General features: G+C 35.7%; 1 protein-coding gene across 14 annotated transcripts in view; it reads right to left on the bottom strand.

Moving 5' to 3' along the window:
- The window catches only part of DMD (dystrophin), a 1,298,312-nt gene that overhangs the window by 173,940 nt on the left and 1,097,966 nt on the right, over positions 1–26,406 (bottom strand). For all 14 annotated transcript variants that reach the window (XM_075033523.1, XM_075033524.1, XM_075033521.1 and 11 more), the window contains 2 exons: positions 18,809–18,929; positions 17,866–18,134 (listed from right to left, as the gene is read on the bottom strand). In XM_075033523.1, coding sequence (XP_074889624.1) covers positions 17,866–18,134; positions 18,809–18,929 — 390 coding nt within the window. The remainder of the gene's footprint in view (positions 1–17,865; positions 18,135–18,808; positions 18,930–26,406) is intronic.

Consider the following 26,406-nt stretch of genomic DNA (forward strand, 5'->3'; position numbering starts at 1 on the left):
CATTTCTTTGCTGGAAGACCTTCTTAAAATCCTTGTGGAACCCCAAATGGCCTATAGCCCCTTATCGATATGCTCATTTTTCCTCGAAGGCACACTAGGAGATATAAGGCACACCTACTTTTACAAAAGCTATGTTGTTGTCTCTGCTACAGTATATTCTTTCCCAGATTTCCTGGTCTGTAGGTCCATAGGCCTGACTAGATGCACTATTTAAGAACTAGCACCACATTTGTCCCCTTCCATTCCTCATAAAAGACTAATTTTAAACAAGAAAATACTGTTCGTAGTTACAGCTATTATGTACTTCCATTAGAACACTTGACTGAATGGTCATCTGGTTCTGGGGATTGACGCTCTTAATCATGACAATTTTTTCTATGTATTTTTGCTTCAAATAACTTTCTTTATTCTTTTCTTTAGCCACCTCACCTTTCTAGGTCTTCTAAGAGTCCATTTTGACAGTATGGATTTTTTTTCAGTTCATTCTCCACGCTGTCTCACATACCTTGCCCTTTTGGTTCCTTTTCAGCAGGCTTCCTCATTTGTGTGTAGCTTCCATTCTGAAAACTGAACATTGCTACGTGGATTTTTTGGGTTATTTTTTTGTCCCTGCAGAGATTCTGACCTTTAGTTCATAATGATCCCTATCATGGTAACAACGTTTTGAACGTGCACTGCTCAGTACCAAGCCAAATCTCTTCCTTACTGGTTGTCCTCTTGGTGTTTCCTAACATTACAAATTTTCTATTTAGGGCTCGAACTTCAAATCCAAAAGGACTTTAGGCTAGTGTCTGTAATTGCAGATTGGTTTCTTACATATTTTAGAATATGCAGGCTAAGCTCCCCCCCCAAATTGTCCTTTTCTGCATATTTTCCATTAAATTTGCTTGTGCTTTGGGTATCCTGTTCCAAGGTATTAAAAGCCACCACACAGCCCTCACCTTTTTCCAGAATAGCAACTCTATTAATGACAGTTTGATGATTTGTTTAAATATGATCAGGTTTTTTTAAGATGTCCTTCCTTCCACATTTGACATGCCACCCTGGTGAGTTTTTTTCCATTTTTTCTCTTATTTAGTGATCCCTAACACATAGAAGAGCACTGACTTCCTCTTTGGAAGGCAGCCCAGTGTTCAGACGAGAAATAAAATAAACAAAGTCTAGGTCTTTATATTTAAAGATTCACCAAAGGGAGATGGCTTTTATCAATGCCATGAAAAGGTTGTGGGGTGTTTTTTAGGATCCATAAATCAGTTCCATGAAATCTGAAAGGAAGTTGATGAATCATTTGAGTGGAAGAGTAAATAAATAGTAAACAAGCTTATTTCAATAACAATAGTGATATTATATACTTTGCTAGCTTCAGGGAGTTTCCATCACAAAATTCATAACTGAAAACGCAGAAAGGAACACTGACTCTACAATACACATTTTCCAGTTCTTAATATCCATTCTCCCTCAACCGCATGTGCAACAGCTCACTAACCAGTCAAATACAGAATTCAGGAATCCAACTAAAATTAAATCAAGTGCCTGTAACTTCTGGCCCACTGCAGTTAATGGAATAGTGTGACTAAATCCCACTATGCCACTTGGAAAATGAACCCTGAGAAGGAAGTGTATTCTCAGAACAGTACTTGTTCCTTACGCACAAAGAAAAATTAAAATACAGACTGGCTTTTATTTATTGTTTGCTACTGTAAAATGTCAGTCGGTCATTAAAATTAGTTTTTTACTCTTGTTTATTCCTACTGATCTGAACACCTACCACGTATGTTTAGATGTAGTCCAGAACAGACAACCTCATTGCCTTATCAGAACAAATAGCAATTATGCAGCTGTATTGAGAGCAAGAAATCATCATTGCTTAGCATTCACCATGCTGATAAAAGGAAAATAACAGCATGCACACACAAAGTCGTATATTTTCACAGACACCTCAAGTGGTACTGAGACTGAGTTTAGGTGTATTTGTCTTAAAAATTGTGTTAAATAAACAGATACTGTCTAATAATTGCTTATTTGCAATTGTTACACAGTTGTTCAATCCCAAAGTTAAGACAAGTAATTGAGCTTTTCAATTATGATTTAAAATACAGTCACTATTCCTATTGGCTCCTACTTATCTGAAATATTTCTGCAGTGAAAAATAGCTTGGGAGCAGATTAATTTTTTGTGTTACTTTTGTCCTGCATGTAGCCTTAACAACACTTGGACTTACGTTTATGAGTTTAGAAAAATCTCTGTGAGACCATGTATAAATGATTATGCTACAACTATCGTGTAATATTGCTTTCCAACTACAGTGTCCTCATCCTGAACACATTAGGAAAGATCAAGACTCATTAACGTTTCCCAAACTCATGGAAGGAGGGGCCATGAATCTCAGCAGTACATATACAGTAATACCCTTCTCTTGTTGGAAAGAGAAGTTAAAGGAGACAAAGTTATTTCACCAATGCACCAAATAGTTTAAATGTTCAACACTAGCTTCTGGAAATTAGTCTTTATCTTTTTGGTTATGGATGAAACAGGCCCAGATGCTTGTCTAAGATGTTAAAGGCAATTTGGTGTTATCTCCACTTTTTCTTCTCAGATTTTATGGACTGGCAATTATAGCAACACCAGGCTTTGATTTGAACACTGTATAGGTTTGCTTTGAGCAAAACATGGGAAATCAAAATTGATCCCAAAGCTCATTTCTCCCAGTGATAGTAAATGCAAGACTTCAGTAGATAGTATCCCCTTTCACTAAAGTTAATTTTTTACAAGTCTCAACCCAAGGAATTTAAAACATTTCTTACTATCCTCTTAAAAGGGGGGGGGGGAACCCAAACAAAGAAATAAAAATAGCAATAATTTGAAAATAAGGACAAGCCATCTCTAGTTTTCCAGCAATGATATTTACTATTTAGGCAGTCCACATCTAGACTTTATATAGGGCTAAACGTTGTAGCAGCTATACTTAGAAATGAAATGTTTTGCACTTCCTAATAGACTTTTCAAGAGCATGCAAGCTTTGACATCTATGAAAACTGAAGGCTAGAACACAAATTTCTTACTGCTATTAGTGATTAAATGCATGAGTTTCTATATATTTTTTGTATGTCTACTTGTGAAAATCATTGCAAAGGCTTGGACTAAAGAAATGTTTTCAGTTTCACAAAACTCTAAGCTGTCCTGAAAAATATGCTGTAAAAGTTTCTAAGTAGAAAAGACTAATTAGAAAATCGGTTTGTCGTCAATCTCCTATTTTTGTGGGTGGGTAATATGGCTTTATTGTACTGATGATTTTGTAAACAGGTTATAGCCTAAGGGGGCCTTGTATTCAGATGGAATTTCATGGGTTTTAATTTGTGCCTATTGCCTCTTGTTCTGTCCGTGGACGGTACTGAGAAGAGTCCAGCCTCCTCTTCTTCATTCCCTCCCAGCAGGTATTTATACACATTGATAAGATCCCGAGCCACCTCTTCTCAAGGCTGAGCAGCCCCAGTTCTCCCAGTCTCTCCCCATAGGAAAGATGCTTCAGTCCTGTAACCATATTTGTGGCGCTGCACTGGACTTGTTCCAGTGAAGTCTGTATCTTTCTTGTAGCGGGCAGCCCAGAACTGGACCCAGTGCTCCAGATGTGGCCTCACCAGTGCTGAGCAGAGAGGATGGATCACGTCCCTCAACCTTCTGGCAATGCTCTACCTAATGCAGCCCAGGGTGCCGTTGGCCGCCTTTGCCATGAGGGTGTATTCCTGGCTTACGGTCAGCTTTTTGTCTACCAGAACCCCAAGGCCCTTCTCTGCAGAGCTGCTTTCTGGCCATTTGGCCCCCAGTGTGTACTGGACACAGGACTTGGCATTTCTCCTTGTTGAACTTCATGAGATTACTCTCAGTGTCATTCTCCATGCTGTCAAGGTCCCTCTGAATGGCAGCACAACCATCTGGTGTATTGGCTGTTCCTCCTGCTTTTGTATGATCCGTGAACTTACTGAGGGTGTGCTCTGTCCAAGGGTCCAGCTCATTAATGCAGATATTAAATGATATTGACCCAGTATTGACCACTGTGATACCCCACTAGTGACTTGCCTCCAGCAAAACTTTCTTGTCCTTCATGTGCCTGGAGATGGTTTCAAGGATTAGCCGCTCCATCACCTTCCCAGGGATTGAGGTGAGGCTGACTGAACTGTAGTTCCTTGGGTCCTCCTTCCTGCCCTTCTTGAAGATGAGAGTGACACTTGCCATCTTCCAGGATTCGGGAATCTCTCTCAGTTGCCATGACCTTTCGAAGACAATTGGAAGTGGCCTTGCAGTAACATCTGCCAACTCATTCCGCATTCGTGGCTGAATCCCCTCAGGACTTATGTATGTCCAGAATTATGAGCATAAAAAGTCCATTCCCTTATATGTTCCACCATGGATGTTTCTGACACTTAATATGGTGGCCTCACGCCAGCCTGGCATTTTCTTAAAGAATTCCCTCATATAGAAGAGTCTCCTGCTAGCACAGGTCTACGTCAAACCCCAATTCTCATAACCAGTGAAAGAGACAGAAAAGGACATCTGGCACCGTGATGAAAATATGACATGGCTTAGGGAGAAAAGCTCTCCTGTGTCAGACGAATGTGGTTTTTTATTCCAGCAGCAGCTGCAGCTAAATCAGAGCAGGCTCCATTTGCACAGTAAGGTGAGCGGCCGTCCTATACCTGGGCTGCAGCAGGTTCCCAGCGCTGACATTTCTCTACCTCAGCTCCCTTAGCGTCCAAGTGGAGAAGTATTTACGGGCTAGAGCGAATCTTCAGGTTTTATATTTAGAACCGTACAAGGTGGAACAAACTGATATTCTAGCCAGGACAGTTTAAGAGTCTCCATCTTTTTCATTCAAAATAAGACTGTTTCTTCTCTGATGGGTTTAGTGTATTCTGATTCAAATTTCATTGAAACCTGGGATTGTCAGCTGCTAGCTCAATGTGCTACACTTAGCTTCCTTATAAATTCACACTGTATTTTTATTTGATTCTAGTGCTCCTGGGGACAGGCAGTGTTGAAACAAAATGGATTTTAGCTGATTTGATTTTCCATCCTATATATTTTTATAAACTCAGAAATGACCAAGCAAGAAAGCACTAGAGTAGAATATAAATCCTCTTCTGGGATAAAAATAGTTCAAATAGAAGACATCGGGGGAGAAAGAAAATCAAATGCCCTTTAAGTCCTATCCCATTCTGAATTCTGTATTTCTGAATCCAATAAAATATTAAATTTTTCAAAAGTTATTTCCTACAACTTGGAAGACTAACTTCGTATTTCCTTAAAAATAAGGATATTAAAATTTGAATAGAACAAATGAAAAATGAACTAATGCCAGGCATTAACTTTCTTCTTTTCTGAATTTTCAAGGGAAAAAGCTACGATTTGTAGCAATGTTATATCTAGAAAAAAAATGATTTAATTATTAGGATGTGTAATTTAATAAACAGAAGCACACTAATAAATAGATGCACATGCCCTGGAACACATATCACTTTGTAACTATGAATTCTTGATTTATTTCTTTTTTTAAATCAACAGCCTATATGCAGTTTTATGATCCCTGAACAGATACAACCTATGCCACTGCCTTGCCATTTATTCTGAAATTGTGTTCTCCTCCATGGAGGGGGAGAAGTAAATGAGCAAATTTAGCTTGTAATTCACTCTACTAGAACAACTGTAACCATGATATGACAGAGCCCATCACTGCTAAAGTGTTCATAAACAGTTCTGCACCAATTTTTCCACATAATCAAAATCAGTTATTCAGTTACTTTGCAACCAAGAAGCCAATCTGGCAATCAAGAGATGAAGTGCCTAGGAACTGTAAGTAACTTGAAGCATTTCAAAGTGTAATCTGAAAGTCTAACACACACTACATGAAGGACACAGAAAATATAAAGGAATTTTTACAATGGAAATTTTTCCTTTAGTGTGGTTTCGCTCAGCATTGTAAAAGCTAAAAGCACTTGAAAAGATATATATGCTTAGGTTGTGGAGCCTCAGCCAAACCTGTTTTTAAATCATTAATAATACATTATCTCTCTCTACTAGTTAACTTGTGAACAATGTATATTAGATATACACAAACATAAAAGGTTGAATAACCCGTGTTCCTTACCAAAAGCTTTCAGGTAATAGAGACTCACAGGACTTCTCTTTGCCCTCAGAAAATAATGACTACAAAGTAAATCTCTATTGTGTTGTAAAGCAGCATGGTATTTTAAAGGCAAATGTAGTATTTCACTGACAAAAAAAGAAAGGAATTTAAACCAGAAAGGTTGCAAAAGCAGTATCATATTACAAAACACCTCAAGCTTCCAGACATCAGCAGGCAGGTCCTGTAGCTCAGGAGGAAAAATATGGATTCTTTTCATGGCCATACAAAAGCTTAGCTTAGACACTACCAAGACACAGATTGTATTCTGACACTCAACCAACATTAAAATAATTCAAACAAGAAGCTTCAGAAAGTCCTCCAGTCTTTTCTAACAATAAGTGTATACAGATCTTTATTTTAATTTTAAAATAAATCTTTATTTTCTCCTCTCCCCAACATGAAAGACCATGTTTACTTACAATAGGCCAACATGTCTTTAAATGGACCATGTAAATATTTCTTAATGTTTAGCCTCATAAAGTTGATAATTACTACCTCTAGCAAGGGGAACAAAGTTTTTCATAGAGTTTAAGGCCAAAAGTCCACGCAGTCTCTAACCTCCACACCAATGCCAGTCAGATGGACTGTTCAAGTGTTTTGCTGAAAGCTATGCTTTCCACTTCTTGACTTAATATTGTAATTCCCATCTTCACCTTTTCACCATCACTGTGTGATGTGTGTGGAGTGGGTGAAACCCCAAGGCAAAATCTTAAGGTGGGAATTTCTAGACTTCTTACGTCTAATAAGAACACCCTTCAACAATGCCAGACAAAGAAATTCAGTTCTAACAGTAGATTTTAGTAGAACGTAAGCAAGAACAATTTACTTTTTAAGCTAATTTAAGAAGAAAGAAAACTAAAATAAAATACTGAAAAGGAGACAGTAAAATAAAATTTAAAAAATGAAACGGGTCTAGGGTTTTTCTAGCAGCACCGGACACAGGCTGGGAAGCTGTGTCCGGAGCAGTGCCCACGTTCCTAGGCTGAAACCCTTCTGGGTGGCAGCCTGCCCTGCCACGTCTTGAGGGAGAGCAGGCTGCAGCTCTGGGAAATGAGTAGCTGTGGCTCCTGCTGAAACCAATGAAAATTGTCATTCTTAATCCTCTGGATAATCGAAGCCAACTGAAATAAAACAATTTGCAGGTAAAAGCTGAAGAGAATAAAAATAATTTGAGTGGCGTTGCTGTCTGGACAAATTAGTTTCACTGATTCAATTGCCCTGTTTGTAAATTGGGGATAATACTACTATTGCAGTCTCAGAAAGAAGCTGAGAAGATTAACTCGTGCTAGCTGGAAATGAGAAGCAGTATAAAAGTGCTTACCAGCAATTAAAGGTTTTATTATGGGTTAACCTTGGACAAAAAAAAAAAGAAATAAAACTCTATTAGGCTTTAAATATATAAAGATTAAAATGAGAAAAGTATAGCACAATGGTTCGCTGAAAAACATCCCAGGCAATCTAATATTCATTGCACTCCCTACTTCAAGCAGTCCCTAAATAATTACTGTGTACCAGCCTATGAGCTTGATAAATTGATTTTATTTTGCTCATTGATTTGCCCATGTCATAGTAACATTATCATTAGCGAATCTGCACCCTTGATAGTTACAACACTAAAATACATTCCCAGGAATAGGAGAGTCAATGTTTTAAGAAAAGATTTCATTGAAGACATTAATACTGGCAGACTTCTTTTCATGGAAAAAATTGCCTCCTCACAGAAAGCAGACAACATTAAAACGCATTTCTAGCACTCCCTTCTCCCTTTTTCCTCCTCTCGTGTCTCACTGAACATACATGTCTCTGGTTATATATTCACTTCTTGTATGTCCTTTTGCTTTACATAGAAATGTTTCAATAGCAGCCTATTACAGCAGATCAGATTTCTGTTATAAATACTCCTTGGATATATTTTTTCTCCCTTTAGGCACTCACCTCCCTGAGCCACACTCACTTAGGAAAGCCTGAATAAAATGATCCCACAATAAAAAGATAAGTGTTATTCGCATTGTTGTTTTGGTTTGGTTTTGTTTTCTTTTTTGATAAATACTTACATTTCCAGGTCATTAGAGAAAGAAGACTTTTGAACAGAATCACAACAGTTCAAGAGCATTTTTGATTTAATGTCACGTCCAGGAATGTTAATGCTTGATCATCAGACTAATATCTATATATGCTGTGTTTATATGGCAAACTTAAGACAAAACAAAAAGCCATGTTAAATGCTAGAGTCCCTGCAATATCCGTGCCACTTAGGTACTTAAACATTAATGTTTAATTCTCTTTCTAAAAGCTCAAGTCCCATTCTTCTTTCTGATAACCTGATATAGAGCAATCTCTTAAAAATGTTCTGGTCTGACCTCAATTCTGAACTTCAGAGGCATAAAACGACAGACAAGTCTTCATACATGTATTAGTCAGCTCTCTCGGCAGGCTATCAGAAACCAAGATCAGAGATTACCAACACTTAAAAAGTCAAATTCTGCCTCCAGATGTGCATGCTGATCTCCCACTGAAATCAGCAGGGTGAGTTCATACAAGGAAAAATTTGGCTCTAAATGAAATCTGTTGATCTAATAATAGCATGTTCTACCAAACTGGGTTGGAGGTAGAAAAGATTTCCACTTTTAACTGGTCACCTTTTTTTCTTCTTTAGAGATCAGGAGTTTTTCTGCACTTACTATCAGGGAAAAGTTAGCAGTATTATTTGGCCCAAAGATCCTTAATCAAAGAGAAAATAGTTAATCTGTTCTATTAATAATCGTGTTAACACAATTAACAAAAATCTGGTGCAAATCTGGTGAAATTTGGTGCAGCTGTTTCCCAGGTGCTGCCTCTTTCGCAGAATGGTCTACAAGAGGCTGCTCCTCACACTAGTTGTTGTGATTCCCCCCAAAGTTAAAGAATACCCAGTTTTTGTTTGTCCTTTGTTAGCAGAGCAACACTAATGTTTCTGTATCTCAGTTATGCTACTGTTTCCCAATAAGTAGTATGATCAAGGGCAGCCTTAATTTTAAAAGACTACTCTTAAGATTTCACTTCTCTGCCTGCTCCTCATTGTCTTATAATTCCTATGTAAAAAAGATTTTGTACTCTCCTTTAAAATAAGTAGCTTGATATAGACAAAAAAACCCCTATGTAATCTAGTCTCCACAAAACATTCTCTATAATTAAAGTGGTAGCATCTAAATATGAGATCAGAAATGTACAGCTTATTGCCAAAGGAGTCAGCAGAAGGAATGATGGTTTGCTTCAGGTATTTAAAATGGGCTTAGATATGGGCTGTTGCCACAGTCATTGCCATAACAAACTCTCCAATCTTATCTGACTGATTACATAGCAACAATATAAGGCAGATGAGACTTTTAGATTAAATTTGTATCAGTTGCAAATACATGACTATTACATATTAAATAACCACTTGTGAATATATTTCTTTTCATGTGAGAAAATAAATTGATTCATAAGCTGTTAAAATGAGATTAAGAGACCACAGGACACAACTCAGTAACTTTCATCTCCTACAAGCTAAGCAGCATAGCAGAACTAACTTCAGCTGGTACAACTACATGATGAAGCACTCCATGGCTTTTAACCCAATTTCATATTTAAAACAAACCTTAGAAAATTAAATTTGCCTCCAATAGCGACAACCAAACAACCCTACTAAATTCTCTTTTGTCTAAAACTACATTTTAAAAGAGGTAAAACCAATATATCAGGCTGTACAACCAATTAGGTAATGTAGTTAGTTGAAGTGTCTTTGACGTTTTACAACATCCTGAAAGTTGAGCTGTTAAGAAACTCAACAGACTTCAACTATTGCTTTCAACATAGCAAACTCCACAAAGTTTTAAATTTATGACAATATTACATATAATAAGGGCATCTGTAGGATGTCAAAGTGTTCCAGTGAATTTAAGTAAGATTTTGGTTTATTTTAAAATAAAGTTTATTATGTTCTGATATACTCTATAGTTTATATTAGTGGTAAAACAGTCACTGAAGAGTTTTTGCCTTTTTGTAAATTCTATTTTTCTTGATTGTATTTATATTTAAAACCTTAAAGTCCTCTAGAATGCCATTAGATCATCTCCTCCTTTTAAAGTATCTTACTTAGAACAATCTCTAGTCTACAAATATTTGACACATACAAAAGCTGTTTATAGAGATCATCCCTAACTTTCTCAGGGATGATTTTTTGGGTTTTGGAAAGCTGGCAAATGAATTAGGAAGACATGGCTATTCTGTATGAATTAGTTTTTTAAAATCACAGACTTATTAAGAGACTTACTAAAGGAAATAGGACAATTTAATTCAGATTGATTATAGACTTTGGTGGTGACGGCTGGCTTCAAATTAAACTGAAAAAAATGTATATGCATTTCAAAGTAGTCTAAGGAGACATCATAAAAAATTATTGCATGATTCTATAACAGAATGACATATATATGAAATGGTAAACTTGAGAAACATTTATAACAGTAATTACTTCAGTTGTAGTCTGAAGAAAACATTAATACTTCCATCTCCTACACTGCAGGCAAATAGTTTCATATTCAGCTGTCAACCAATGGATGCTGTCATCTTTTAATTGTACAAACAATTAATATACTTAATCAAATCTTAGTTCATACTCTGAAATTCTATATATGGAATGCTTTAGTATTTTTGGTGGCTTTAAATCTAAGAATAATAGGGAGTATAGCTATGGTGGGGAGTGATGCTTGTAAATTGTGAAAATACATCCTAGTCTATGAGCACTGAACCTGCTGAAACAATACTTTAGGACCACTTCTGTAGGTTTGCCTGCTGCAAACTCTGATGAACAGAAATTTTCTCCTCAAATTTCTGTAACGGCAGTGAAAACAATCAGTGTTGCACATGAAAAAAAAAAGTGATTACACATGGTAGAAATTTGAAGCAAAAAAAGGGGTTGGGCTTGGAATGATGCAGGAAGATATCTAGGCGATGTGGAAAAATTACAAAAGTGGAACAAAAGTAAGTTTATTCAGAATACCAGGCAAGTTAATTTACTTCCAAACAGCAGTGATTTTCTGTTGATATAAATTCAGACCTCCATATGAAAAATAAATTTTGTCTTTTGTTGTTTTGGGGGTTTGGGGTGGGTTTAGGGTTTTTTTTTGTTTTTTTTTTTTTTAAGGAACATAGAGTCTGTCAGTAAAGAAAGGGAAATAAAAAGATCTCAGAAGTCACTGTATGTGTCATGTCATTTCACTGTACAGACTGGACTGCATGAGCTCTGCTAGCTTAACTTAATAGATAGCTTAATTATATGTTAGCAAAAAATTAACAGGAGCATAGGCATCACATTACAATCAGACCGTAATTGGTTTTAACATGGATCTAGCACTGCCACTGATATTTATCTGGTTGGAAATTCTGGTTATTCAATACATCTTCCAGGTAATTATTTCTTGCATAGTTTATATGGATCTATTTAAAACTGATCTCTTCATGTCCAGTATACATCTCCATTGCTAGGAGGGGATGAATGTGAACTTTTGTCTTGGTTTTAGGTGTCATTCATTAATTTTCCTGTATGTGACCCCTACTAATTCCTTACAAAAAATCATTTTTTCTTCAGGAAGGATAGAAAATTATCAATTACCTAAGCATTTCAAAGAATTTTGGAAGATTTTTTTTCCTATGAATGAGAACACAAATTAGAAATTCAACAACTCACTTTGCTCTCAGAATCTCCACTGTAGGCAGCTGTCAGCACAGTTCCCTCATAATAGCACTGTTAAGCGTCCACTTTTCTGAAATACCTCTTTTCAGCATAGCAGTAGCTGAACAGTACCAAAATGAAGTACAGAAGAATATATAAGGCCTTTTTTTCTTTAAATGAACTGCCTCTGGTCATTCATTGCCCAGTAATTGAGGTTGCTGATTTAGTACTAGAGTTTTTATAATAATATGGTATTTTAACCTTGACAAATCTATTTCTTTTCTTTCTGTGGCCACATCTGAACACAATTGAAATTGTCTTAAGGGGTTGTCTTACTTTTTTCTCATTTAGAGAAGAGATGACTAGGGACGAAAGGACTGAGTGCACATAGAAAGTAATTTTGGAGTAGACGATGAGCAGATCAGTTAATTTCTGATCTATGCATAATTGCAAATTCTGTTCAGTTTACAAATTAGAAAGAAGTTTCACATTGACACTTTCCAGTGAACATTTGTCAGTGACATACAATTGGCTACAACTGTCAATTATACTGAAGAAAGTCTGAAATAAACAGCATATAATTCAGGCCTGACATCCCAGAAAAAAAGGGTTATTATGCAGTACCCATGTGAATTTCTCATTGCCTTTTGTTTCACAATTTTGTAGAAAATACTAAGTAGAAATTGTATTAAAATTGTAAATAGGCTGTGACAGAAGAATTTAAAAGGATACTTACAGCCTTTGTGAATATACTTGTTACATTAAACACATTAAAATCCATAATCTATATGCAAAGTTCATAGTCTTCCCATGTAACTCCTTTATTCGTTACTGTAAAAGTGAATTTGCAAGAATAACAACCAGTTCTTAAGAAGCAAGATTAAGACTTTTGTGAAAACTGCTCAAAGGAAAAATACAAGACTTACGTCACTAAATTCTGTTCTGCTTTTTTACAGTTAACAATCATCATATTGAGTCAAGGTGCCTTCTTTATACGACAGTGAAGGAGAACAAAGCATTCTATAACAGAATGGAGTTAATTGAAAATAGGACTACACAATTCAGCTTTGATTTGGCAGGTGTTCTCGAGCTACACGTTTCTATTTTGAACTGGAGCACTAGTTCAACACAGTACTACCTGTTCTTGATTCTTTTTTTTATTTTATTTTATTTTAGAGTAGTTTAAAAAAATATCAGAAAGGAGTTATATCCCCCATGGTGTCTAGAGGCTCTGCTGTTCACTTACAGTGTTGTGTATGACAGAAAACTGAAGCAGTTATATGCCACTAGCGATACGGTAGAATATCACTGGCATAAGAAAGTGCGTTGCATGGCGCTCTCGTAAGTATGTTGGAGTAGCTGAACTACCTTTAGTAACAGATAAACCACACCGTTAAAATTGGCTTAGAAAAAAAATTCTGTGCATGACATCCCAAAATAGTGGCTTCTACTTTAAAAAATAATTTTTCAGAGTGCAGAAGTATTACAATCTAAAACTTCCTAAGGGTATTAATTCCTACTAGTATTTCTCAGCAGATGTCTATGCTGCCAATTCCTGGAATGGGTCTTTGAATAAGATACCAAATGGATGAGGCAGGTATGATTGCATATCAATTGCATACCAGGAAAAGCTTAATATAAAAACTGAGTGGTGGTCTCATGACCCAAAGTGTTCCAGGCATCCTGAGGAAACGGAGAAAATTTTGTTAGTGATTGCAAGAAGAAAGCATCTGTTGAATTTGCTGCAGAGAGAAGTAGAAATCCCAGGTCATGTCTAAAAGATGATCTGAGCTACAATCAAAATGATCAGCCAATGGGTGTTAGGGGACATTTAATAGATTCGTTTGGGCTTGAACTGAATTTAAGACAGGTAAGTGATGGCTTGGATTTTAATGGAGAGAAAGGTATGCTTGGAAGAGAGAGAGAGAGAAAGTATGTGTGTTATTGAGAAAGTAAGTTATATTTCAGCCTGCAGATTAGATCACTCCTACAAGAGAAGAAAAAAAGGAGAATAACAGAGGACAGAAGAGAATTCTGAAGAATATTTTGAATATAGATCATCTGTAGTCTAGGTTGCATTCCTTGGGGTAGGTGTGTGAAACTATTTATCTCTTGTCCTCAGAATCAGAGATGAATACCAATTGGTACAGATCAAGGATCTGTAATAATAATCCATTAATACTGCTCAAGGATCAGTTATTTTGTGTGAATTCAACGTTACACCATGACCTTAAGAGCTCCAGCAACTATAACTAAAGAGAACAGTGACAAATGGCACTGGGTAAACTCATTCCCTAGGAAGTTATTAATCAGCTTAGGTTTGGGAAAGTTACTGTGATCCCAATTAGGTGAAGGATTTGCAAGAAATGCAATCACATGTGTCCAATATTTTGAAGATCTGCTCAGAAGGTGCTTGGGCTGCTTAGATGTATAGAGAGTAATAGGTACTCTCCCTCACACTGTAGGATCATCAGTCATTGCGATACACATCATAAAAACCAGAGCAAGGACGAGAGATGTATAATATATCAATTTGATAATGTTTGGCTGATAATATAATTCGTAAAGAAAAAACCTTATTGTTTACTAATAACTTTTAACTGAAGGCTATATAAATTGTGTCTTCTTCAACAAATGTACCTTTTAATTGAAACATTTGCAAAGGAAAAGTATTTAACTTTTAAGTGAATCAATTACTAAGAGGAGCAAGACGAAAACAGTAGTAAACAGGCTTGTGTTAAAACAGCTTATACAGGCCAAACGACAGACGCCAAAGGCATCTAAAATCTGCAGAGCTGAGTCAAATGTCTAAGTGATTCCTAAGTGATTCTCCCAATCTCGAATATTGTAAGGTAAGTTTTAAAATTGCACATTAGGAATTACACAACAGCTTTTAACTCATTTTCCATTCCCATATGCATACAGCACTTTGGGGGATTACTGCAGTTTTGGAGCTAAGGACTGGGCCTGCAGACTGGAAGAGGTAACTAGGATGTAGGAGGAATCAATTCAGTGCTGAGCAAGTTGGAACTTTCTTCCCCCTCCCTCCACTTGTCCCTCTACCAGAAATCTCTCTTGCCCCTTCAGTCTTCCCATCACTGGACCTCCACTTTAGACTAGGAATGAAGTTCTTCATTTCTGTAGCGCATGCAAAGCAGATGCTGCTGCTCACCAGCTAATGCTTTAAATCAATTCTACATACCCTTTTCCGTAAACGCTCCCATATTAGCTTTCTTAATCTTACTAAGACTTTCAGGCATTAGACTAGCCATCTTTTAGTAACTAATTTCCTCTCAAAGCAACAATTTTGTTTACAAGTAACTATGAATATAATACTGTTATTGGAAGTTTATTTTATGTAGTTGTTAAAGTCTTATGAAGAAATAAATATGCATTACATTTTGTAGAAAAGCCTAGATTTGTTTTAATTTCTTGTACAAAAGAAGCCAAAATACAATCTTTCTCTTCCATCTTTGATAGCTCTGGAAGTGAAGCACAAAAAAATAGCTTCCCAATTGTTTGGGTTTCATTTAAACAAAATAAAGGGCAGGGAAAGAAAAACTGACTAAATTTGATCATTATTACTGAGATAGTAATAATGGTTACATCTAAACTTAGCAAGACAGGGAGTAAATCAGAAACGAACTTACTATCCAACAAATATGTTCAACATAAAAATGGGCTTAAATCATGTCTTATTGCTCCTGTAACAGATAATAAATGTACATTAAACCCTCTATTTCAGGTTTTGAAAAATTAAACCCAGCAATTAAGGCTAGGGTTGTAAGTATATTTTAAATATTTGTACAATTTAGGTAGCTATGCTAAGGGTAGAAAGGATCAAGATCAGAGTTTCTATAGTCGAGCCAGTTCACATGTAGCAAATGCAAACTTGAAAGCTTTTTACATAAATTACTGGTCTTGATTTACAACTTTTCTAAAATAGATTTCACTCTAAGAAAAAATATGAATGTCAAATATGAATAACTGAGGTAAAACCCACAAAACCTAAACCCATACAGTTTTATATAGGCCTTCAAATTGCAGGCACAGTTGTAAATCTCTTGGTAGTCATTAATTTCACAAACGTGCTTACATTGCCTAACTAGTACATGCATTTGTCTTCAGTATCTATGCTGGAATTACGTTTCGTTAGAGCAATATATGCATACATTCTAGACAGCACATTTTGGGACAATTATTGTACTACTCACACAGTTAATATTATTCAGCTTTTGGCCTATTGTGTTCTTGCATTACCTAAGCTAATTATGATCACTTCAAAGGTGCTGAAAGCACAATATTGCCGTGTGTGTGCATCTAGCAGACTATAATTGCCATATATGAAATAAAAAGTTACAGATTATTTATCTGTATTATGCTATTTATTCATATAATAAAGGATATGAATATATTCTGTATGGTATTTTCATTTACCATTTACCTGATAAACTTACAGTATGGTCTTATGATACCCCTACATTCATAAATATTTTAAGTAAATATGGTACAAATGAGATAAAAATCAGGGGGTAGGTGGTAGCATCTAATTTTAAATCTTGAAATGGAAGTCTTGGTTTCTGTCTGACCCTAATATTGAGACTCCATAAGGAATAAACAGACATCTACCGATTGAAAGTACCTCTGGATTTTCATAAGGTTAAGAGTTCTATTTTGTCATGGCTGTTATTGGAATTTCATTATGTCCTCTAGGACAGATTTTTTTTTTGTTTGTTTTGTTTTGTTTTAAACCATAACAGGATTCAGCACTATAATTATGGAGTCAACAGTTATGGTCACAGCTTTAGAGTTAAGTGACTTGATTTGTTTTCCAGTAATATCAGGGATTCAGTGTTTCTGCTCAGAATATCTTCTTCAAAATCACAAAAAAATCCATGGCTATAATAGAAGGCACTTCCTGAGAATTTATAAATAGATCTCTTCTGTTCATTTATGAATTTAAATGAAGATAAACAAATTTTGCAGCTAACTGTTCATCAGCTACCAAGTACTTTATTTGTATAGTATAATATTTGTACAAGACACTCATTAAACATCCTATGTGATTAAAATTCATGGACTTTTTTTTTTTTATAAACTACTTGTGACTTTTAAAGGCATTTTTCCTTGCCATTAGTCATCCTATTTACTCTTTCTTAGATCCTAATATTCTACTAGAGAAAATAACAGTCATCGCAGGTCTCTTTCAAAATGACTGATGATTCCTGTTTGTGTGAATGGAACAGAGGCACTTTGTTCTTATCAAAATGGCAACTGCCTTTATTGTGCTCTAGCTAAAGGAATCCTGTAGTATTTATAAAGTCTGTCCATGGCAGTCCTGCTGAAAGAGGACAAGTCCTCACGAGTGTCTCAATAAGCAATCATTTTATGAAACAAACCTCGAAAGCAGATAAGCATTAAGTTATAGAAAATAATGACAGTTTTTCCAGGGTTGTTTGTTGGCTTGTTTTTTTAAACTATTTTATGTTATGAGGCCTAATTATCAAATAAGACAGATAGCAAATACCACCATCATGACAAAACAACAACAAAACCATGTCCTTTAAATTATTTAAATTCTCCTCTACAAGTATAGACACAATTATGTACTCATCATACTTACAGAAGTATAATAAAGAACAGAATTAATTTCCTATGCTTTTATCATGTATTCTCCTATCTTTTCTATTTTGCTTTCTTTACTGTTAACTCTGTATCTCCTGAGCTAACAGTGAGTGTGATGAGGATATTTACACATTTCTGTGGTGCTTTTGACACATTAGCAATATACATTCTCAATGTTGATTTGATTCCATTTTAATTGCAGAAATTGTAAAACTCTTTATAGGTACTTTTTTAAAAAAAAAATATAAATCACTATGTTACAAAGCTATCGATTTCTTATTTTAAAAGATAATTCCTGATTTGGGGATTCATACAACAAACAAGCTAATTATTTTATACTCAGAAATACTGACATACTGACACGTACCTTGAGTTTTTCTAAGTGATCCTGTAGAGAGTCAATGAGCAGATCCCCCACTGGCTGCCAGGATCCCTTGAACACTTCAGCCTGGCGTAGTTTGAGGTCCAGTTCGTCCATTGCCTCTTGAAGGCTCTGCAGTCTTTCAAGAGCATCATCTATCTTCTTTTGCCAATCAGCAGACTGTAGATTCAGCTTATCCCACTCAGTTCTGACCTCATCTGCTTGCCTTTGGAGAATTTTAGTGACATTGTGGGCCCTTTCCTCAGGTGACAGCTCTAAATGTGAAAGTCAAGAGTCTTTTAAGAAATATTCTGTCTTAGAAGAAAAATAATTGCCATACTGGTAAGTTCAAAGCACAGTAAAAAACTATTCATAACCAAAGACACCTGTGAAATTTATTTTATTAATGTATTCTCATTTGAAAATGTCTTAACAAATTTAAATCTTGCCACCATACAGATCACCAAAATACGCATTTAAGCACATAAAGGCATTTTTAAAAATGCGAGGTGTAGCTAAAAGTTTATCTACTGTGTCCTGATTCAGCAAAACACTTCTGCACATACATAAATATTAATCACTGTGAACCTTTTGCTGCAATTGAGTAGATTTGGGAACTTCTGTAGTACTGAGACTACAAGCTGAGTTTTAGGTTAAATTGCAGCTTTCAGACCTCAAATGGGCCTATAGTTATAGATAGGTCCTGAAGGTTTAAAGCCAGTTTCAAAATCTGCTTATAAATATGCATGTCTGTTTAGTTCCACAGTGTTTAGAAGGATCACTAAGGGTTTCTTTCATCTATATTTTTAGCTTAGTCTCTGAATACTGACATTCAGCTTGGAGTGTAAAAGGAATACTTTCACAGCGGCTGGCAGAATTTATTTAATCATCGCTGATCATCGCTGATCTTTCCAGCAATGTGTTATTACCCTGCTCTTTCTTCAGTTACCTCTTGGTTCTGGGTAGACCTTCTCCAGTACCTCCGCAGGCTGCTCTGCTGAGAAGATTCTCACAGTCTCAAGCGCACTCCTGATAACAGGTTCTTTTGTTTTCAGCTCCCTCTTGAAAGTCTGAGAGATGAAACAAAATTATTTTAAGTGGATATATAATGAAATACCAAGTGCTAGCCCTTGTTTTCATCAATTTAAGAACAAATTTTCCAACAACAGCTTCCATGGCTGTATTACAAGTAGCTACAATAAAAAAAAAATAAATAAAAAAAAAAAAAAAAGAAAAGAGAGAGATAATCAGCTCTTGCTTAACCTGAAATCACATTGTATTCAAAGGAGCAAATGTACTGCCAGCATGCTGCAAACTACCCAAGGTTGCTGATCAAATTCTCGCTGTGAGAGGGATCCTTTTCGTTGATTAACATCAGGGTCAACTCCAGAACCAAGCTGCAAGGCGCAAGGCTTCGACTGGCTCTGTATTGGACCACACCAGCATAGCTAATGGTTCTTGAAAGCAGGATTTACCAGAATGTGAAGGAAAATCTAGTATGTCTCACAGCTATCACTTTGCTACTGCTGCTGGCAAATGTTATATTAGAAGGAAAAAAAAAAAAAAAAAAAAGACCTATGGATATTGACATGTTAACCTGTAACAATTAGTAACAAAAAAATTCCAATGTATTAAATCGTAACGCTCTCCTCTAGCAGTGGTGTAGATGCATCTCTTCCAAAATTACATGAACTGAGATTTCTGAAATGTAGAATCAAGGCCTAGGTGAGAATTCAGAAATACAATCTAGCTTAGATGTAGGCGTACATGAGTAAAACAAAAGGGCAGAAAGTAGTCCTTATGAAATAGTTAATTCCTAGTTGCATTAATCAGTATTTATTATCAGTTTCCATATCTTTATGTTTAACATTGCTTGGTGCTACATTCTGCTCCTTTCCAGATCAACTGCATTTCTCCCTTTCATCTCTTCCTTTCCTATCATGCTTTTCGGCACCTGTCTCCTTTCTTGCATTTTCTTCCTCTTTCCTATTTGCATATTAATTCCTCCTGCAACAGCTCCTTTTAATACCTCTCTTCTATTCCTTGGTTTTAAAACAACCATAAGTAAGATTCTCAAGGTTTTATTTGAAGTTTTGGTAGACTACTGAAACTATACATATCTCAGAGGTTTTTTTGTTTGGTTGGTTTTGTTAAAGACAATTTAAGATTCCATTAATCTGAATCCAAGTGTTCACTGCACAAAAAAGCAGGTGAAACCTGGCCCGTGGGTTGCATGTTCCATTGGGTCTTTTGCATGTTGTATTGAATTTATCTAAATGGTCCTTACTACTGTTTTATTTCAACATTTTCTTCTCTATTTATGAAACAATATTGAATGCATGCTGTTTTCAAGTAGCATAGAGGTAAAACATGCAGATAATTGTAGTGTAGTGTAACACAAAACACAATACTGCAAAAAGGAGAGCCATATGCCATGGGTGGAAAACAGATATTTTACTCCAGGGATGAGAAAATTCTTTTTACAACACAGGCATTATACAGGCTTCTAACATAATAAATTCACCAATTTAGTTAAATTAATTATTAAACAAAATTTGGGTTTCTATGCAAACTAATGAAAGATTATAAATTCAGTATTAAAAAGTTCATTACACTTTGAATTATATTTGAGATGAAATGCTCTGTACAGGAAATACCCAACAGAACTAATAATGAGAATCACACCTGCAGTTTATAATATGAGCACTCACAGGTAAAAAATTCTTAATACATTTCAGTAAAGTAAACTTAAGGACATGACTACATTATTCTACTATAAATAATTAAATAAACTTTTTATTAAGTGGTCAAGAACTGATCATAAGGTTTGTAACTGTGAATCAGGAAAACCCGTAGGCAAAGTGTGCTTTCTTGAAGGAAAGAACAAAGAAAAACTGTTCATTTTGTGTCATGGACATCAATGGGATTGGGATCCTTTCACAGAGTGTATCTGCTCTCCTAAGGGAATCTATTGTTTGATTAATATTTGTGATGAATGTTTTAAACAATCATGTTGACCCTTAAGAACCCACCCTGATTTTCACAAATAAAGAAGAGTACCGTATATTAACAAGTAAACTACCATGGGACATTGCTCTGCATAAAAACTGAGTGGGGTTACTCCAGGGTTAAAACTTTTTAACTTAGACATTTTTAGGTTTAGAAATTTCTATAATTCATACTTGACTTGTGCATGAAGTGCAATGGAAAGAGGAAATATAATAAGCCTTTTTCATGCCTCCAAATGAGGAAAATCTAATCTATTCCTTTAATTAGCCTTTGTGCTCACATGACATCATTCTGCCCCACTAGCGTGGCAGGTCTGCAGCTCAAGGAAGCCAGCAGGTAGCATCACTTAAAATGTTCCCCCATGGACCGTGTGCTTTGCTCTTATCTGACAGTGTTAAAAGTGACATCAACAGTCATATTGGTTTTTAAACATTACACTTTATAACAGCTTAAAGATATAATGTGCTTTATAAATGTCTCCGAAGAGAAATTATTTCTCAGAAACGTCTGTGCCCAAACCCAATCAAACAGGAGGCACAAGCACAAAGATCTGCTCTACCCACACACACCAAGAGCAGGAAGGAGTCATAGCTATTCCAGGGGACCACAGAACTACACCAACTTCTAGGCTATTTGAAAGCCAGAAATGCCTTTGAGCTATGGATTTGGGAATGAGTAGTACTGCTGTATGGAGTGCTGCTGCTGTAGTCAGGTCAAGCCTAGCTACGTACATGTACAAACGACGAGGACACAAAATACCTTCTTTCAGCTTGTACTGCTTTTGCATAAAACTATACCAACCAAATACACCTAGTAGTATTATATTTCCAAAAGAGGTTTAAAGCCACATTTCTCCAATATCTCCCGTGCAACAGAACAAGGATAACATAATCAGCTATGCATACTGCATCCCATAAAGTGTGTGAGCAGGAATCATTGTATCTATCTTCTCAAAACCATAGAGAAATGCTGATGGGAACTTTCTGACTTTGTATATTTTGTATTTAGTCACAAACAGAAAGATTCTCTTTCTCTTTTATTAAAGGAAAACAGTGAGCCGATGTGTTAAATGTTTTCTTTTCCAACTTTTCCATTCTGGATGTTGGAGCTGCTGGATGTGATTACAGTCTGTAAATCCTAAGTTTTAGAATAGTACACAATATGGTGTTAAGATCTATTTACAATTCTCATTGCCTTCCCTAGTTTTGATCTGCAGAATTCTACTGAGTTAAAATATGTTTCAGTATAAGAAATTTAAACAGACGAGAATGAAAAAAACATGAGACTGAAGCAGTAGCACAGAATAGCATTAAAAATAATAAATGCTCATTTCATGCTATCCCATTCCAAAAAATGTTCTTACTGTATGAAAATAAAGCCAGCTGTTCTGATTAAAGTTTTGTTGTGAAATATGTACACACTATCAAAAAAAATCATAAGTAGCAATAAATGATATTTTCTCTTCTTTTGGGAAAAAAAAAAAAAAGAAAGAATTTATCTATCTAGAACCCTGACCCTGACAAATACATCTTTATAATAAGCAGACCATCGCTGAAAGCGGAATTAGCCTAAATGAATGTCTAATTTACAGCTAATGATTTCAGGCTAATTTCATCGAATTCCTTAACTTCTTCCACACTTCCTGGTTACTGTAGAGGAAATCGAACGTGCATAATGTATGACCTGACAAAAAACCAAGTAAACTACTTTATTTAAGCACCTCTATTTGTCATCAATGCTACAGCAGTAATGACATTCTGTCCACCATTTTAATAATGCATATATTGATCAGCTTATCTCAGACCTCCACTACCTCCTCATGGGTGTCCTTAAATCTCCTTAGATGGAGAAACACAAATTGTTTAAATTGAAAGATGAAAATATAATAAGAGAGTTGCATTAGTAAAACTAACATTAATCTCTGTTATTAGAAAAGCAGATATTTTCCTTGTAGTGAATTTTAAAGAGAAAGGGTACACTTAAATTAATTCAAGATGTTTCCCAACCAGAATGCTTTTTAAAAATGAGGTTTGACTTCAATTTTAAAAAGTAGATATCGATTTTGCCACCAGAAAAGGTTTTTGTTTTGAAGTGGGAATTATACTCCTTCTTAGGCACTGTTGCTATAGATTTCATGTGAAAGAGTTTTCCAGGGAATTGTTAGTAATTACCTTCTAAATTCATAAATGTTATTTATGCTGTTAATAAAATTACTACACAGAAGATGTAGCAACTCTTAAAAGAATGAAAGAAAAAGCAGGCTATCTGCATGATGCCTATGTTACTTAACTGAGATTAATGGCAACATGTACATAGTTATTAAGATGATTTCAATAAAACATTATTATGACAGTAAAGCAAAGAAAACTGTAAGATAATTAAATAATGTTTTGATGAACAGCAGTATTTTTTATCATTGACTAACGCCCACACACACACACATATTCTAAGACTTTTGTGTAGACACAATTTCCTCAGATGCCAAAAATTGTCCAAATGGCCCACTATATATATATATAAGCCTTGTCTAAAAAGCACCTCACATTTGTAATGCAACAATGATTTTGACTGCATGGATATCTCTTTTCTCAGTTGAGTTCAAGCTCTCCTCTGGCATAGATTCAAGCATTTGAAATTTTCTTCTGAATCCTACTCTTAAAATTTTTAAAGCCAATCTTGGCAACTAGGAGCATTCTAATGATAAGACTCAACTTCTTTTCTTCTCTGCTATGAACGTCTGAGGTATTCCAGATGGTCTTCTAAATGACAGAGAGGTTAAATATGTTTGTTTTTCTTTAAAGTATATCCTTAAGGGGAAAAAAAAAGTAAAATCAGCTTGTAACACTGCTTTAGAAAAAGGATTCAGGCATAAAATCGTGTTTTTATTCATCGTGCCATTTCTCAACGGCAATCAGTTAAACTGCTTATAAATAATGTTCTCCTGACGAGGCTGTTTCCTTTTTCCAGTGAAGAACTTACCTGGGTTCACTTCTGGCTTTACCTGGCAAAACCAATTCTTCACAGAAGGAAAGACATTGTACTGATATAGGAAGACCAAAGCTGGAAGTTTGGGTCATTTAAAAGATTGGTCAGATCAGGTAAAGACTTAGCTTGTTCACTGAAGACTGATTTCCAGAACTGACAGTCAGGAGAACAAAATGAACCATCAGCAAACTCGTTTTTCTTAAGACCAAAATTCAACTACTCTTTACTTTCACAGCCAACACTCTGAGAGCTAAATTTTGTTCTTAAGCAGGGGCCCAAAACTCTTGAAAAAAGCAGCTTTCCAGTACTGTGCTCCAGTTTTAAGCTAGATACTTCTACATTTGTGGTGCAAGCCTTTTTAAAAGCATTTTTCTTCTGCTCAGAAATGAGCTAAGCTTTTCATTCAGATACAGCCTTTTTATATGTCTGCTTCTCTAAAAGAAACTTTTTAGAGTAACAGAAAGTCCACAGTGTCCAGGGAAAAAGAAATACAGTAGAAAAACTCCAAGCTGCAAACATTGATTTTGTCAAAGACTACTTGAAGTCGACAATGTTCTGCACTGATTGTTTTTCCCTCCTTCTCTGTAAGAGATCTTTGAAGAGCAGACAAGGTAACCTAATTTCAAGGATTATGTTTTGTTCTTTTTTTCCACAGGGAATCAGAATACCTATAACTAGAAAGGCCTCACATTAAACTACAGAAGTGCTACAGAATGGGAAAAGGAAAGAAGCCATATTTCTAACAGGAACTAAAATGTTCTAGCTTTGATACTAGACAGGATGACCAAAGATTTGTGTCTGTATGTATCTGCATGTGGCAGAGAAGATAATCAAAAAGGAAAAGTGAGAAGGAGATCTATTTTGTAAAGTCACTTTGCACCTATACATGGTACTTTACTTCTATGCAACACTTCTCATCCCTGTAAGTTTTAAACACTTCAGTTGATTGGTAAGTGACAGAGAGGTCTCAGTCCATCACTGAAGTCTTGCCACTTTTATGATGAATTCTGGGCAACTTCTGAATAGCTTATAGAAAAATATACAATATTAAAATTTCATGAGAAGTAATTTCTCTAGATGAAAAAATTATTTCCTCGATCTAGGAGGAAAAGTAATGTTATCAAATACTCAAATATTCAGATGACAAAAGTTTTGTTGTAACAATTCTACACAAATCCTTCTCTAAGTCTTGCTCTGGCTCAAGAGTTGCCTTTGGATAACTTTGGTTTTGAGTTAATGTCATGCGAGTTAAGGCAACATCTATATTGTTTCTTTCATCCTGATGTTCTGGGTGGGCTTTAAAACTACTTTATGGAAGTTGCTACAGACAGCTGGCTAGAACAAACCTCAGGTATTTCATACATCTTAACTTTCACAAAGGGAGAGGTAAAAAGGGATAGTGGTGCTCCATAAAGTTGTGGATGTTTTGGCCTCACCGTTTCTGTGATAATGCTTGAAGTCCCAGGCAAAGTTTTGTGAGAAAGACACATGCTACACATCACCTCTCCCGAAGGAAGACCTGGGAAAAGTGACCAAGCTGCCCCCTGCAGCAAAGTGTTACATTATCTTAGAAAAGCATTGTGCACTGACAGCAAGATGTGGGGTTTTTGTTTTCACGTTTCTCTTTATCTTTCTCAGCCATTAGGTAAAGATAGGCCCTTGAGAAACCATATAGCCGCTACCTCCTATCAGTCTGCTACTGTAGACAAATGCCTGTTTGCCTATGCCAAAAGCCAAGCCTGCTTGTATATGATATTTCCAGACTTTTCATAAACTCAGGGTTCCCAATAACTTAAAGCAGCAAGATATGTCATGTTCTCTTTCTGAACTTGATCTTCTCACTACTTGTTCTCAAATATGTCCTTCAGCACAAGGTAGGACAATCTATTAAAGCAATATTTATAATACAGCTACCTGATGATTGGAGGTATTCCAGCTCCAAATTCATTTTATAGTACCATTTTACATTTCTCCATTAAGCAATAAAATCAGAGATTTAGGAACTTCAGAAACAATACCTTTTGTGGCAAATTTCACAAACTGAAAGTTCCATATATGCAGCACAATGCTTTGAGAGGATGATCAATGGCTTTGGAATATTCTCTTCTCATGGTATCAAGTTGTCTGACTGACCATTTAAATTATTCAATGGAAAATACATTTTTTCGAAATAAAACTTTTCAGATGTCACACTGAAGTATACTTGGTCACCAAACATGAGGAAAATACCTCCCATAATGTCATTATTTTAACTAAAGACACATGTAGATGAAGGAGAGGAGAGCTAGAATACTACATCCAAGTAAATTCCAAGAAATGGAATAGTGTATAGTGGAGAAATGTCATAGTATAAATACTTATATTTCATTCCAATCAGTACAAACATTTACCTTTTAATCATGAGAGGACAATATCTTTATATCAGTAAGGTTCTTTGCCCTTGATCTTACATTGTTCTCTGTAAAAAAAACCCCAAACCTGACACTGTATTCACAACTCCCTACTGAATCAGGATCTGTCCTAGTGGGTTGAGGTCTGGTTTCTGTTATGGAC

This window comes from Buteo buteo, chromosome 8 (assembly GCF_964188355.1).
Source record: "Buteo buteo chromosome 8, bButBut1.hap1.1, whole genome shotgun sequence".
NCBI lineage: Eukaryota > Metazoa > Chordata > Aves > Accipitriformes > Accipitridae > Buteo > Buteo buteo.